The sequence below is a fragment of the Solea senegalensis genome, linkage group LG2 (genome assembly GCF_019176455.1).
Source record: "Solea senegalensis isolate Sse05_10M linkage group LG2, IFAPA_SoseM_1, whole genome shotgun sequence".
Taxonomy (NCBI): domain Eukaryota; kingdom Metazoa; phylum Chordata; class Actinopteri; order Pleuronectiformes; family Soleidae; genus Solea; species Solea senegalensis.
The window spans coordinates 20,141,620-20,157,588 of record NC_058022.1 but is presented as its reverse complement, the minus strand read 5'-3'; the positions used below and the strand labels follow the sequence as shown (position 1 = coordinate 20,157,588).

The following is a 15,969-nucleotide window of genomic DNA, read 5'->3' as shown; positions in this document are numbered from 1 at the left end:
CCTGTTAAGAGGGAGTTTTTTCTCTCCACTGATGCCTAGTGCTTGCTCATTGTGTGAACTGTTGGGCTTCTCTGCTCTCCTTGATGTTGTCTATGTACAGTGCCTTGAGATAATGTATGTTATGATTTGGCGCTATACAAATAAAATTGAATTGAATTGAATTGAATTGAATTGAATTGAATTGAATTAAATTCTGCTAAAATTTAGAGAACAAGTGGCACATTTTCATTAACATACAATCTTCAAGCGAGTCAAGGCTAAGCCTTAAAAGTACAGGGGATTTGATGATTTGGGGCCCACAAAATGAAAATTCAGAATAGCATCTACTGACTCTGGATGAAGCCAATATCAAAGTGCCTGAAACCTGTACTCTCTTGAATGACCACTGGGACTTCACTAGCTGCAAGTATAAAACAATTTGAATTGAATTGGATCTCCTTCTCACTTGATTTATAACATCAGTAAACATTTTCCTGAGGAGTTAATGGTCTCAATCACTAGTTTCGGGTTTCCTCCAATACACCATGACGTCCATTTAGTAAATTATGGTCCCATGGAGAGTAAAACAGATGATAAAGCAGGGCATGCTTCTGGAGGTGGCCATGGTGTGATTGGATTGAAATACCTTTTTGGCATAATGTATACAGTGAGCAGCATTAACCACACAACATATGGTGCCATTTTGCTGCACTGAAACCGGTCCTCCTATGACATCCATGGTTAATGTTCAAGTTTACAGCAGAGCAGATATTGTTCATTGCCTTTTATTTTTTTACCATCAGCCCTGGAGCAGACATGCCATGGCATATGATGCGGTCATGCACAGAAACCTATATGGCTCAAGACCAAATCCATCAAAGGGTGAATTAAAAGGTTTAACTGAAAGTGTCTCATTTCCACAGGGCCTAGTAAATCCCCATTGTTATGATACATAACAAACCAATGGGATGTCACTGTTCTCTGTGTATTTCAGGGGGATGAATGAGGTGTCATTTTTTGATGCTTTGGTTAAATGAGGCAGAGGTGGTCAGAACAACCCTCAGAGTGTGTAGTTGTGCAGCAGGCATTGCTTAGGATGAAGCCAGGTGTATTCACAAAGACTAAGCTTTTCTACGGAATACAAAGAGGAGACGTGGTTTATTCGGTTGACTGTCTACAATTTCCACTTCACCCCAAACTTCCCATGATCATTTTTCGTTTCTCTGCTGAAACTCTGATCCAGTCCAGTGAGCACAGAAATGGCAACAAGTGTTTTAAAAAATAATCCACAGAGAGGAAGAGAATGTCTGATCATTTTTTTTCTCTCTATTGCTTTCAGACCTGCCCAAATCGTATATACTAGAGAGCAAGACAGAGCTTTATATTCTGGATAGACTATGACAATAACAAAGAGCACTTTTTAGCATTTAACATTTTCCTTTGGTGCCAAGATTGAATACATGTATGTCTTTGATCCTCACTAAGATCATAGCTTAAGTTAAAAGTTGCCTCAGTACTTGTGTGTGTAACCAAAGTTGTTTGTGTTTTTGACCAAAGAGCTTGTGGGGTTGTGCTTCTGTTGCACCTGTCTTTACTATGCAATCAAAACCTGGGAGCTGCTGAGATGACATAAGTTGCTGCAGCTTCACTGTTCACTTCATTCTTGAAAAATTAAAACAAAGACAATAGATTTCCCTCACCCCTGAGTCTAAATGCATCCTGTCCTCACCAGCTAATTAAGGAGCTTCATCATGGATGATTAGAGGTACTGAGTTTATGTCATAGTTGACAAAAAACAACCTAAAATAATGTGCGTACAGAATGAGTCACTGGCTAGTCTACATGCTGATGTGTCCCTGGGCAGGACACTCATCCCCACGTTGCTCCTGACAGCTGTGCCGTTGGTGTATGAATGAATGGGTATGAAAGATAGATACACTATATGAAAATGTGAGTGAATGGTTGTATAAAAACTGTAGTGTACAGCAGCATCAAGACTAGAATAGCAATATATAAAGACAGACCATTTATCATTTCTGTTGATCTGACCCTTTTTGCAATGCAAACAATAATGTCTTGACAGTATATTGTTTCTGTATTGTGTTCAAAACACTAGACTTGTTTTTATTTTATTACCCATATTTAATATTCAGTAGTGTCACTTACAGGCTGGTCTGCTGTAAGTTGAGCAATGGGTTTGTGAACAGTCTGAGCCTCCAGTTAAAGAATACCATGTGTTGTCTGATTTAAGCGTGGCTCTTGATGGGCTTATCTCTAACAGACAGGCCAGTATTGGCCTGTTCAGGCTAGACAGGGTTGGGTTGGACCATGATGGAGAGACAATTGGAGTCTGATGGATTGACTTTGACAGCTTGTCTTCGACAAAGACCTGCTCAGAGTCTCTGGGAGTGAATCTCTTGAGGTGTCAGCCTTGGTCTACCGTAGGTTGTCCAGTATATGAAACGAGTGTTTCACAGCAACATTCACAAACTCACAACCAAATCTGTCACAACTGATACCCAATAATACAGTGCTTGGATGGTTGTCTTAGTGACACACTTGAGTCATTACAGGATTACAGGAGCTACAAACTCTGGATACTGGGTGGGAAAAATCTATCTCTTGTTGATTTGTATTAAAACATTTTGACTCAACAATAATAACGATGCTCTTATGAATGGCTTTGACATTTAGTGGGTCAATGATAGATGCCAGAGGTGGTCATATAAAGTGAATATAATAGCATCGACAGTATATGAGTTCTGCAGCTCTGTCCAGATCATGAAGACAAATGTCCAAAACATATGAACCGCAAAACAATCTACCGGATGGTGCATTATCAGGCAGGTAATCAGTCACACTTTAAAATACAGTATAGTAACAATACGGTGAAAATGTTGTAATAGGGAAGTGATACTATGGTAGTACCATCTTATTTTTAGTGGTATTCACCGACGTATAGCTTTGTAAGGAAAACATGACATGAGGGAGGATGAATTCCAACTTTATAACAAGGTAATTATCAATTTTCTTCCACAGACAAGTTCATGTGAAAGTGTAACACTAATAGTATCCCATTTCTCATTACCAATCTATTTTCTGCAAATGAAGCTGGAAATAACATGATATTATTACTACCTCTTCATTACCACATTTATTCCATGGTTATTGGCAAGGTGGAAACTGCATTAGACATTATCAGTATCTATGTTGTTACCATACTGCCATGTTAAGTGTTACCCTCACAAAATGTATAATTAAAAATGTAAATGTTAGGGCAACATACTGTACATTGAAATTTAAAAAGGTAAAAATAGGAAAATCACAACATCTGCACTTAACATATTAAATATTAGTACTTAGTATATATCTATACATGCATGATAATGTCTGTCTGATCATTGTATAACTGTCCAACGCATCAAAGCAAAGCAGATGATGCACCATTGTGTGCATCACAGACTTTGGCAGCATTTGGATAAGAAATGCAAAAGATCTCAGTAGAAATGGCTAAAAGAGAGAGTTTCCCTGTCTCACACGACAGCTACAGAACTGGTACAGCACCAATCATTATTATGTAATACATTTAAATATTATCCACATGTACAAAAGACCTGTATAAACAGACACATTATCAAGAAAGTGTCGGTATCCATGTCTCAGATTACAAGCTCATCTGATTTTGCACATTCCCTGATTAATAATATTACATGTATGCAATGTTTCAACATGGCATTAAAATGGCCAAACTACCCGCTGACACTCGACACTCACCTTTGACCCCACAGTTGGGCTGTAATATTGACTTCACTGCTATTGATATTTGACCAAAGGACCCAGTGGACCCACTTGATTGATCTTATGTGCTGTCCTGATTCTGATCTATATGGAAATCCTCCATGGACCAAAGCTTAAAACCACTCAGGCACTCCCACCACTATGTATGTGTGTGTGTAAGCATATACGGAGGAACACATGATTATACATGTGCACCCAAGCAATCGCATACATTTGCACATGACACAGCTTTGACTGCACAACCCTTTCATGCAGTCAACTGTGTACAGGACAGAAATCAGGTCAAATGTGCTTCAATGCATGAATATATTCATACCTTTCTATCATTGAATGGTATTATTTTGATGTAGAGAGTTTGTTATTGCAGCAAATTGGGCAGTAACATACTATATACTGTAAATTGATGATTAGGTTAGAGTTAGGGTTAATAATTAAATAACACACTGAAGAAGATGTAATTTAATGGTTCAGCGAATCATTTATTTACGATTTAATTTATTTAGTAAAGATACTGTAGCGGCAGTGCTAAAGTGAAAAGTTTGAGAGACGAAAAATACAAATTTCAACATTTGAATAGCTGGACTATTCTTGGGACAAGAATACTTTATAGATACTTTTAAGATACTTTATAAATACCACACCTGGGAGGTTTGCAAGGTTGTAACACCAAATGGGGTATTGCAATAGCAATACATTTCAGTAAAGGCAAGAACAGGCAACAATTTAGTTTATATTATTGCACAAATAGAGAATTGATACTGCACCCTGACGTTGCTGGTTTTGATGTGAGTGAGTCTCCTGTTGACAACAGTAGCATTATGGATGCCAGAAGACAAACTGCCCAATGTAGGACAAATCAAGGGATAGTGAAAGGGCACATAGCTACACTGTCCAAAAGAAAACAGACGAAGGAGGGAGTAAAGCAACAATACAGATGCCAACTGCTGTGAAGAAATAAAGAAGAGGAAGAAGAAGAACAGCAGCAACAACAGCAGCAGCAGCAGCACAGTGCTTTCACAGTGTCCTGTTAGTGTTGTTAGCATTATCAATTAATTTGATATGTAATGCTGAATGGTGAGTGCATATTTGATGTACAGTTTCAAAATTAAAATAAGCACCCATTCTGTAAGTGTTTCACTTCATCAAATATAAAGTAAATGCAATACCATGGTTGGTTAAATGCAACTATTACTTTAATCTTTACTATTTTACTACTTTACTTTACTATTTACTAATCTTTAGCATAAGGTAATACATTGTTTTATTGCCACATTTACTGATAAATGATGTCACAAAATACAATGCAATATAATTATTATTATTCTGTACATGTGTAAGAATTATTCTATTTCTTTCTCATTGTTCAGATTTTTTTTTTTTTTGGTTCATGTACGGTGTTTCTTCAAGCAGCACATTTAATTATAAAGAAACAGGTGAGCTCAGACAGCCAAAACATCCCCTGATAAAGAGGCAACAGAATACAAGCAGCAAGGGCCATAAAATGCAGAGTGAAAAAAAACTGTAAGATTAGCCAGTATTAACCCAAAACTTAAGTGGATGGCAGGCTGCAAGCTTACACGGCTCACTAGAAAAGACCAGAAACATCAGAAACAGGAACATGAAGCGATTGACTGACTGAGGGAAAGAGTTTCCAGTCTGTGATCCCAACAACAAGCAAACCATCAGATGATAATGGACACTGTCTTCACTCATGTGTATCCTGTTCAGTGACACACAAAAAAAACATACTGACTTCATCTGCCTCCTCTGTGATAACTATAAGCAGGGTTCCCACACCTTGGTTGACATCAAATTCAAGGACTTTTCAAGAACCAATTCTCTCAAATTCAAGGATCAAATGTGCTGACACAGCTTAAGATGGGAGGACAAATGTAAGAGCCGCTTTTCCCATGGTGTCCACTTTTATTGATTTGCAGCACACTCTGCATCTGTCCAAGTGATTGTCCTTGGGATCTTGGGCAAGCCAATCTTTGTCATTTTCTTTGGTGAGCCAGAGATCTTGGAATTTGCATTTACCAGGCATCACGTAATGTGCTCTCTTTTGCTTAACGTTACTCATTGTTCCGCATGGAAACTCAGCGACAGAGAGAGAGAGAGAGAGAGAGAGAGAGAGAGAGAGAGAGAGAGAGAGAGAGAGAGAGAGAGAGAGAGAGAGAGAGAGAAGAGAGAGAGGCAGCGCTAGTAATTAAGACTTGATGTTTGTTCTGTGTAGGCCTCGTGTACGTACATCAAGCAATGCAGGGCACATGAGACGGTAGGTATCAACTTAACTTTTTTCTTGCACAAATCTCAAGCACTTTCAATGGCACAAGGACTACACTGGATGTGGCCCCCCGTGGCTGGGGTCAATGTAGAGTGTCTAATTAAAAGTGGGTACTTTGCTCAGGGGTACCCCAGGGAAATAATTCAATTTAAAAATACAACTAAAAAAATAGTTTTAACACGTAGTTTTTAACACTTACCTGCCTTTAAAGACTTCATTGTTTATTAATGATGTCTGCATAAAAAGTAAACATGATATTGGATAAGACCTATACATTTTCTTTGTCAATTGCAGTTTGTCTTCACAATGTTTTAAGAGTCTCCTCTACATTCATGTTATGAAAAGTATCTACCTTAAATCTCTTTGCTTTCCATTTTCTTGTTTGACCTTTGCATTTGTTCACGATTGATGTTCAATTTGCTGGCATTTAGAGTTAAAATGAGTTTCACATTAACCCTCGATGACCCAGTCTCTGATAACCTAATTGCTTGGTAGCGGTAACTCTCTAGATTGAGGTCCAGCTAATTCTATTAATCTATGCATACCTTTATATTACATTGATTTAGTGAACATAAACTTAACTTAATCAGGATATACAGTACCTCCTATGGAGTTGTCAAGAGACATGATACCAGTTGCTCCACATATAAATACTATCCATCATTTTTATGAAGTCCTTGATGTTACTGGTTCAGTTATGTTCATGTTAAAGTGTCATGTTAAAAGTTCATCATGTAAAACCATGTTTACATGTGGGTACACATTGGTCAACATAACAGCGATCATAAAACGAATCATGACATGTTAAAAAAAGAATCCATCATGCTCGTCTTTCACTTTGAATGTGAGGAAGCATCGCATATTATGCAGCATCTGTTGTCATCTATTATGACACACTCAAGAGAAAAAGGTTGATTGTGGCACATGATGAATATTGATCGTTTCTGATCCCACCCGACCCCCGTCGCCTTTTGTGTTTATTATAATCAAACTGATATTGTGTGGTCTGACCCTTGCATTACACAGAAGTGGGGAAGACACCATGCTTTGTAATTCCACATGTGGATAATATTGCTATTGATATTAAGTCAGGGCCACACGTTTGGTGTAGTGGTTAGCACTCTTGTCTTTGCAGCAAAAAGACCCGGATTCACGACTCTGTTGGAACAAGGGCCTTTCTGCATGGAGTTTGCATGTTCTCCCCGTGTGTGCAAGGGGTTTTCTCTGTTGTTCTCTGGTTTCCTCCCACAGTCCAAAGACATGCAGATTTGGGGATTAGGCAAATTGGATAATCTAAATTGACCATACATGTGAGGGTGGATGGTTGTTTGTCTCTATGTGGCACTGCGATGGACTGGTGACCTGTCCAGGGTGTACCCCATCTATTGCCAGTGGTGGTCTGTCAGGGCCAGCAGGGCCTTCTCTGCTGGCCCTGACAATATCAAAAAAGTATTTTATTTTATTATTATTATTTTTTAAATAATCAAATTAATGTGTGTCTGAACATGTCTGAAATCAATTACTTTTTCAGTATGTTATGATTATATTTCCAGAAAGAATATGGTTATTTTTTGTGAAGCAGAGCTGGATTTTCCATAATGTCTTTAAACGCATCATTGCTCCGTGGACCTGCTCTAGTAGTATTGCTGGCCTTTTGTTGAAGCTGCCATTTCCTATTTGGTTATAACGTTGATTGACATGTGTCGTCAGCCAATCAAAATTTGATATCATAGTGACAGAACGCCCCAGGCCCAGCGATGTGTCTGGCGCTAGCCCCTGCTGTTGTCATCAACGACGTTTGAACCTATGGCGGGTTTTGAAGTAAGCTATGGCCACTGCATTAACACCACCGATCCATCATGTTTCTGATCTCCTTCCTGTGCACTTTTCACGGTGATCGTTTGGAGAAAAGAAGGAAATTATTTCAAGAGGAAGACCTACACCGAAGAGGTACATCATTTACGGTAGTTGGAGTGTTAATGATACATTTCTAACATTTTTTAGAAGTGGTGAGGACAAAAGTGTTGATCATAAATAGTGCCGGGGACGTGTTCCCCGCGTAGCTGACGCCGATGCTTATGTGGAAGCTTGTTTTTGTGTCATATAGTGGCTTGTGAAATTGCGTTTGCTGAGTGACTTAACGGAAGATGTGGTGGTAATGATGCAGTAGCCTATAGATGCGCAGTGGTGTGTGTGTGTGCTATGTCGTTTTTGTTTTCTTTTTAACTGAAGGCCCTGACTGGAACCCCACGGTACGCGACTGTCTATTGCCCTATATCAGATGAGATTGACACAACACCCCTATGACCCTCTTGTAGAGGATACAGCGGTAGAAGATGGATTGATGTATATTAAGGAAAAAATGACCATGATGTGTCATCAGAGATTAAGGAAACAAGAAATTGAGATACTGGTTTCACTGATAACAATGGTGACACACAAGTTGCACAGGTTGCCTTAAATTTCATTAGTACTCCTAAAAAGCCCGTCTAAAAACATCTCAACCAGAAAAGAAGAAAATGAGAATCTGCAATAAATATTCTTTTAAATATGGATGCTTGAAAGCAGAGATAATAACTTCAGCCAATATTAGCTAACCCTCTCCCTCCATTGGTGTGTTATTGTATACACACATTGCATGAATAACACATTGATGCTCTAAAGCAGACACACTTTCACTCTTAATCGTCATGTGTTGCTGACATGAGACAATTAACCAAATAGATTTAATGTTTATAAATTAAAATAGACAGTGGGTCAGTGTATGCGCATGAACACAGTGTAACAGCGGTTATAAGTGTGAGTCCGAGATTAGCAAAGTTTTTGTCAGTGGCAGCCATTCTCCAGTGTATTGAATGCATTAAAGCAATCCTTACCTTTCTGGCATGTCTCATAGCACTAAAAATGTGAACATGAACAACTCCACCTCCCTCAAAGTCCCATCCTCTCCCCCTGCCTGTGACGTCTGACACTCCCTCCTCCCCCCAAGTGTGAGGTGATAATGTGAGGCACGGGTAAGTGAGGTTTTCGTGGGAGCAGCTGGGGGTGGAAGTGACGGCTCGCCTCGGTCAGTCATTGTCAGGTCTTCGCCTTTCCTTGCTATCTCTCACAGAACACTCTACCACTTGCAAGTTGTGAGAGCGGTACACGACGCTGCGACAGGAAGCTCGGTCCAATTTTATTTGGACCGAATAAAATGATTGGCCAGACTTTTATCAGAAATATATGATAGTTACACAATGATGAGTTTCAACACCTGGTGAGTTTCTTTTAAATTTCAGTGTGCCATTTGCTTATTAGGAGCAATTGAAGATTACAAAGTTTGCTGCTGTACTTATTTTATATATTGCACAAGTGTGCCATGAGGTACAATTTTAGCAATAACCAATAATATGAGACTTTTCACAAGATAATCCATTAGTGGCAATATTAATTAGCTTAGCTGTTAACAGTAAATAACTCAAAAAAAGGCTTATGGTGAGCAAGGCTTTAGACTGGAAGCAACACCAAAAGAGGGAGGAAGCAGTGTGTTAAATACCTGAGCCTCTCTTGGAGACCACCTTCACACTCCTGGACAGCGTGATGTACAGCAGGATCAGAAGAGGGCTGGGAGGTCTCATCTTCCCCCCGTCCTCACAGCCTGAAAAGACAAAATAGAAGAAGATCCATCAGTCACCCCTTGTAAATGTGATCAAGTATCTCCTTGTCTGTACAAGACAAGAGTCAATGTCAGTGTGGATGGATGTTTTGTTACAGACCAAACACTGGATCGAGCAAGCGCGCGCACACACACACTCACAGACACTAATGTAGAAACATTTGCATGCCCACGTGATCACTCACACACACGTGGACACTCAGACCAACACACCAATTTCAACATCTCCCTGGAGAGTCTTTCTTGTAATGATTTCCTCTCACGATAGCAATTGAGACAAGTTATCATAGTAAGGATACATCTTATAAGAAACCGTTCCCTAAGATGCTGACAAATCAATAAAGAAATAATTACATGTGGAAGAAACACCACTTTTAATCACCTGCAAGGCGAGACCTTAATGGTAATTGCAAATCGTCACCTTGTGACTTGAAGAGACATAGCAAATACCCACAATATACCTTATTGTTTGATTAAGGTGACTCATTCCCATCTCCTGGTCTTCTCTGAGTAAATGACTTAATCCAACATGTAGTTATTACCCTTTAAAAGGCAGCACCTGAATCACGTCCAGTGCCACTGTATTTATGGTAAAATTAAAAAAGAAAATAACAGGAACAATGTTCAATAAAAAAGAGTCAGTGAGACAGCCCATGATGACTGCTAGCTAATTGGCTTAGCTTAACATACAGATTAAAAAGAGCGAGGAAACACCCAGTCTGATTCTGTCAAGATCTCCACTATGCTATGCCACCTTTGCTAGCACCTCTAAAACTCACAAATGTTATGAAAACTTCATGACTGGTGCAAGTAACTTCCTGTAGTCTTCACTCATTGCTTCACAAGTGTTTCCAGCCAAGTCATTTTATGAGCACATAAACCCCAATAAAACCGGTAATAGTAATTTTTACACCTTAGTTTTGTTTTTAATTAAGCAAAGGACATACACGCTTGTAGCTTTTTAATTAGTCAGCATGAAAGAAGCTGGTCTTTTTTCCAGTCTTCATGCTAAGCTTAATTAGCCAACTGCTGGTAATACCTTATAAATTATATTTATATTTACACACTGCACGTGTGTCATTAGTCTGCTCAAGAACTTAACTCTTGGAAATAACTTTGATAACTATTTACTATAGGTGACTTTTTTTTCTTTAAGATTGGTAGAGATCCATTATGATATAAGAGATATAATCAAAGCTCTACTAAAGCTGCCAGTCTGTGTTTAAAAGGACGGGGTACACACTCAACAACTTCTGTCAGTCTAACTAATGGCAAATTACCCAGAACACCAGAAAGAAGAAGACGGGACCCTGGCTTTTGATGACAGAAACTAAGAGCACAGGAGCCAAATGGAACTGTGGAGTCTGCAGCAAATCACGTGCACTCCAGATTAGCATAGCTAATGAAAGGAGCCTCTCTCGGTGTGTTTACACGACACATGTGAGGCCCGCTCTGAAAAGAATCCTTTCACTTCTCTTCGATCACATTATACTTGGAAACAGCGTTCAATCGATTAGCACCGCTTTGTCAATAACATTCTGGCAAGCACCGCAACTGAAGGACCGGTTTCTCTTTGTTTGGATAAAAGGCATTTGGAAACACTGTGGCTTTAAACACTGTGACCATAGTTTAACTCATTGCAGTGCATACCCACACCTCCAACCAGAGGCACTCACAAAAGGTTCAATACAGATTTGAGTTGTGTTTCGTCATATTTTATATTTCTCCTTTTAGGGTGTATTCACATTAGCCTTGTATAATGGGATTGAATGTATCCCCATAGTACAGTTAATTTGGGTAGCTGTGAACATAGTCCAAGACCTCCGATGTAGACCAAATGACCAAACTCTGTCATCTTGAAAGAGGTGGTCTCAGACTGCACCTTTCACTGAAAGTTTAGCATTTACGGCTACAGCCTCAGTGTTGTCATTTACATCCAAAAGTGAGAAAAGCCCTGCACACCCTGTGCTCATTTGGAGCAAAATACTTCATGGTCGCAAGTTCAACTCCACCCCTGGCAGGTTGTACTCAATTCCCTTGTAAGTCGCTTCGGATAAGAGTGTCTGCTAAATGACATGTAATGTAATGCTACATGTGGTGTGGAGGAAACAAATTAGGGCCTTCTAAAGACGGAAAATGGATGCCGTTTAACAGTGTAAGTCTTCTGACTCTCTTCCGACTTTCACTGATTCACCTCCTGTTTCTCTCAGCTCCTCACTGGGGAATGTGGATGAGAACACAGAGGCTGTAGCTGTTCACCACCACTGCCCTTCAGTCATGTGCTGGCCTTCAGGGCATGCTGCTCATCTCTAGAGCAGCAGGGAAGATGAACCTTAACCAGCCAATGTTCCATGATGTAGAAATCGCAAGGTACTGTATTTGTCAATTTATCGTTCATTTGAGATTTGCCCTTGTAACAGTGAACTGAAACAGGAAATGCTGTTACACTGTGGTTCTGTCCAATCAGAAATAAATAGTGTTGTCCCTACCCCTTCCATTATTTGAAATGTTGTTTTCTGAAATGTCGTTGTGTTTTTTGTAATGTCGTTTTTTCTGAAATCTTGTTGTGTTTTCTGTAATGTCGTTTTTTTCTGTTGTGTCATTTTTTTCTGAAATGTTTTTGTGTTTTCTGAAATGTTGTTGTGTTTTCTGTAATGTTGTTTTTTTCTGTAATGTCGTTTTTTCTGTAATGTTGTTGTGTTTTCTGAAATGTTGGTGTGTTTTGACCTTCAGGGCCATTGTATCAACCAGCTGAAAAATTAAACAATGTGTAAAATTGTCTTCAGGTGCAGACCAACAAAGACAACATATAGTAATTGCCATGAGGATGATTAACAAGACTAGTAGGCTACAAAGGAGGGACTGGCAAAAAAAGGAAGCCAAGAAATGGGAGACCAAGAAATAGTATAATCGAGCCATGTTGTAGTGCAACTAAGACAGGCAATCAGAAAACTTGAAAAGAAAACTTAAAATCGATGTATGTCTGACCTATGGAGGCTACTCTGCCTCTGCAGGCAACTCTTCCAGACTCATTTGGATCAAACTTCAATCATGCTAAAGCGATAACTAGTGCTATAGTTGTGTTTGTAGCATCAAACATGCAGCCTTATTCTGTGTTACATTCATGCATAATTAATAATTCATACATTTAAATTTGACAATAAGGCCTTGGTGTGGTATGTTGCAAACATATGATGGAAATTATATCACTCATGCCACTGTATAAAACAATTTAAATCAGTTATCATGACATAAAACCAGTGATCCTATAGACAAGTTTAAAAATAGCAGACCCATCTTTGCTAAAAGAGAGAAAAAAAGATTGAGAATTCAATCGAATTGTGACCTTAAAAAAGAAAATCAAATCAAGGATTTGGAGAATCATGACACTCCTATACAAATTAGACTGAGTATGGCTTTTGTAGTTGCTGTGTTGTCTGAAGAAAGACTCCACTACCATATAATTTAACAGTACATCGTCTCCTTCTACTTCCGGGTCAAAGACCAGGGAGGACATTTTCAGTGCATGCACAGAACACCAAGTCTGAGTATACGTGCAGTACATGGAGGAATCAGATGATGAATCGCATTAACCTGGTATGTTAGTCTGACTGAGACTAGCTCAATTTTAGTGGACTAATGTGTTTACATGACATTACGAAAACCAAATTATTGCCTTAGTCTGACTAAATAAACACACTGAATGGCAAACATCATTATGGCACCAATTTCCCCATAGCTACTAAAAATAAAGCTTGATTCTTAACCCTCTTCTCAAACCTGAGTCAAACAATGGCAATGCACCAACATCTAATCATTTCCAGGTTGCTGATACAAGCTGGTTTACTAACAAAAGTGAATTTGTTTTTTTCTACATTTGTATGGTGCAGAGCTGCTTCTCCATCACAGCCAGATTCAGTACAACCATGTCAGCGACCCTCCTCTGAGTCCCAATCATGTCACATAGTCACAACCTCAGCAGGCTCAGGGTCTTGCCAGCCATGACATCAGTGGTCTGCCCCTTTCACTCAAGGGTCACTGTGCACCATGTATGACCCCTGTGAACACCCTGTACACGTCCCCTCCCTCTCTATCAACCCCCCACTCCACTCCCTGCACCCTCCCTAAAAAGAAGCTGTATCTGTGATGCTGAAGTGATCAAAAAGCAACTTCTGAGAGTTGAAAACGAGGGGAATTGACTCAAACAAATATAGACTCAAAGAAGCCTCAGTGAAGAATCCTTTTCAACAGACTCAGTTTAGTGTTCGTATAACATGTCACCATGTCGGGCTTTGTTTTTTGCCAATAGTAGTGAAGTCAACCTTGTTTTCTTAAAAAAAAAAAAAAAGTCCTCCATCACTCCGCTCTCCACGTGAATGCCTTTTGTCATGCTCACACTGTTTGGAAAAATACACCCTTAATGAACATTTAAGGATTATTCTCTCACAAGGCCATGCAGGCCCAATGAACAAGTTTATTTCAACTGTACATGAAAAACAACTCTGAGTATAATTGACTCATCTAACCTTGTCTGAAGTATCTGAACACACCCAAACAGTTATATTGTTTCCAGGGCAACAATCTTAACGATGCTGACTGAGCTGCTGTTGCTCAATGAAACTGAAATGTCCCCATCATTTTTCGAAGCAAATTCAAAGTGTATAAAAAAGCTGGACGACTAAATATCTTAAAGAGTACAAAATCAAGTAGTACATGCATATTTTCACATTGTCGCTATGCTTGTGTAATTAACAGCCTAGCTTTTTCTCTGAGGCGTCAGGAGCAGGTGTGTCACACAGGCATGGCGTGCTACCCACGCTCCAGCGATGCATGAGGCATGCACACTTCATGACACACAGTAGCAGACATGCCATTTGCCTGCTGCTTCTTACCAGAAAACAAGGGACATAGCAGAGGACTTCCTGTTGATTTACTCTGACAAAGGAACAGAGGATTTTAGTGTTGCTCACACACTCTGTCTCCTAGATGCGGGTTGTCTCTCTACTGCTCTGCATGTGTACACCAAAACTCTGCGAACCTTTCTTTTATTGTAGTTTTTTTATCTCTCTAGAATGAGAAGAATGTGCAAATACACAGTTTATAGCCAAAAACCAAATATATGGTTTTCCAGTTTTTAGTCTTGCTATTGTGTGCAGTTATTTAAAAAGAAAGCCCAGTCATCTTGGCATAGTTAACTGTGATCATGTTATTTAGGGGTTTCATCCGATTTGAAGGCAGCCTGCACTGAGGTCTTGGATCCGTGACACCTTTTTTGCATGTACAAGGCTGTACTAGGGCTCTGTAGTTTGACAAAACAGAAGATTATTAAATCACCTACGGTAAATTAAAGTGAACCACAGTAGTTGAGTTCTGTGTTTGTAAATGAATTGACTAATACAGATTAATTAAAAGAATAAAAGTGCCTCGCTTATTCCATACTGTTAAGCTGATTCTAAAACTAATACACTTAAATAGCCAAATGATGCACTATTCAAACATCAAAGGATGTAAGAGAAGAGCATGTCTGCCTGTGTCTTATCCGTGCCTGCTGAGTGCAAGGGAGAAGATGGTGTAATAGTAAAAACACAGAACTGCATGTGTACCATTTCTTTGTATATAATGAATACATGCAATTAAACTTTCTTTCTCATACTCATACCAAGACCAGTGGTGTGTTTTGATCAATATTGCATGAGTAATAACTGCTAAATATTGCATGAGAACTTGGCAGGTGGAATACTCGACTAAATTCAGCTTATAGCCCTAGTGTCATGAGATGGGAATATACAATCTATTAAACAATACATTATTGATATGATGGATGAGCCAGTGCATGTGTACAAAATAGCCGTTAAAGCCATTCCCTCTGATGTGCAATTAGACACAAAAGAACTGAAAAGTGAAAGTTTGTTTGCAGGAGCACATCAACATTCTCATTTAGTCTTTCTCCATCTCCAATTTTGGCTTAGACGACATCTAATGTAAAAAATGTGTAGCAAGATAAGCACTAAATCACATAAACCCAATGAGTGAGTGAGTCATAGGTGTTTCTGTGTGTCACTGTGTCAAAGAGATTCATGCTGGGATTCCTAGTAAATGGCAGAGCACATTAGATTACGGTACCTGTTCCTGCTTCTGTGCCATGTGGCTTGTGTGTGTGTGTGTGCTCTGCTGTGTGCCAGATGTGTCACACAGTGAGCCAGATCCCATGAATATTATTCCACAGCCGTGTTGTGTATTTGTTGAAACA

The 15,969-nt window shown here is 39.3% G+C and overlaps 1 protein-coding gene across 4 annotated transcripts in view; it reads right to left on the bottom strand.

Annotated features, from left to right (window-relative positions):
• Nucleotides 1–15,969, bottom strand: part of il1rapl1a (interleukin 1 receptor accessory protein-like 1a) — a 174,166-nt gene that overhangs the window by 138,409 nt on the left and 19,788 nt on the right. For all 4 annotated transcript variants that reach the window (XM_044019149.1, XM_044019151.1, XM_044019150.1 and 1 more), the window contains exon 2: nucleotides 9,600–9,701. In XM_044019149.1, coding sequence (XP_043875084.1) covers nucleotides 9,600–9,681 — 82 coding nt within the window. In that variant the 5' untranslated portion in view covers nucleotides 9,682–9,701. The remainder of the gene's footprint in view (nucleotides 1–9,599; nucleotides 9,702–15,969) is intronic.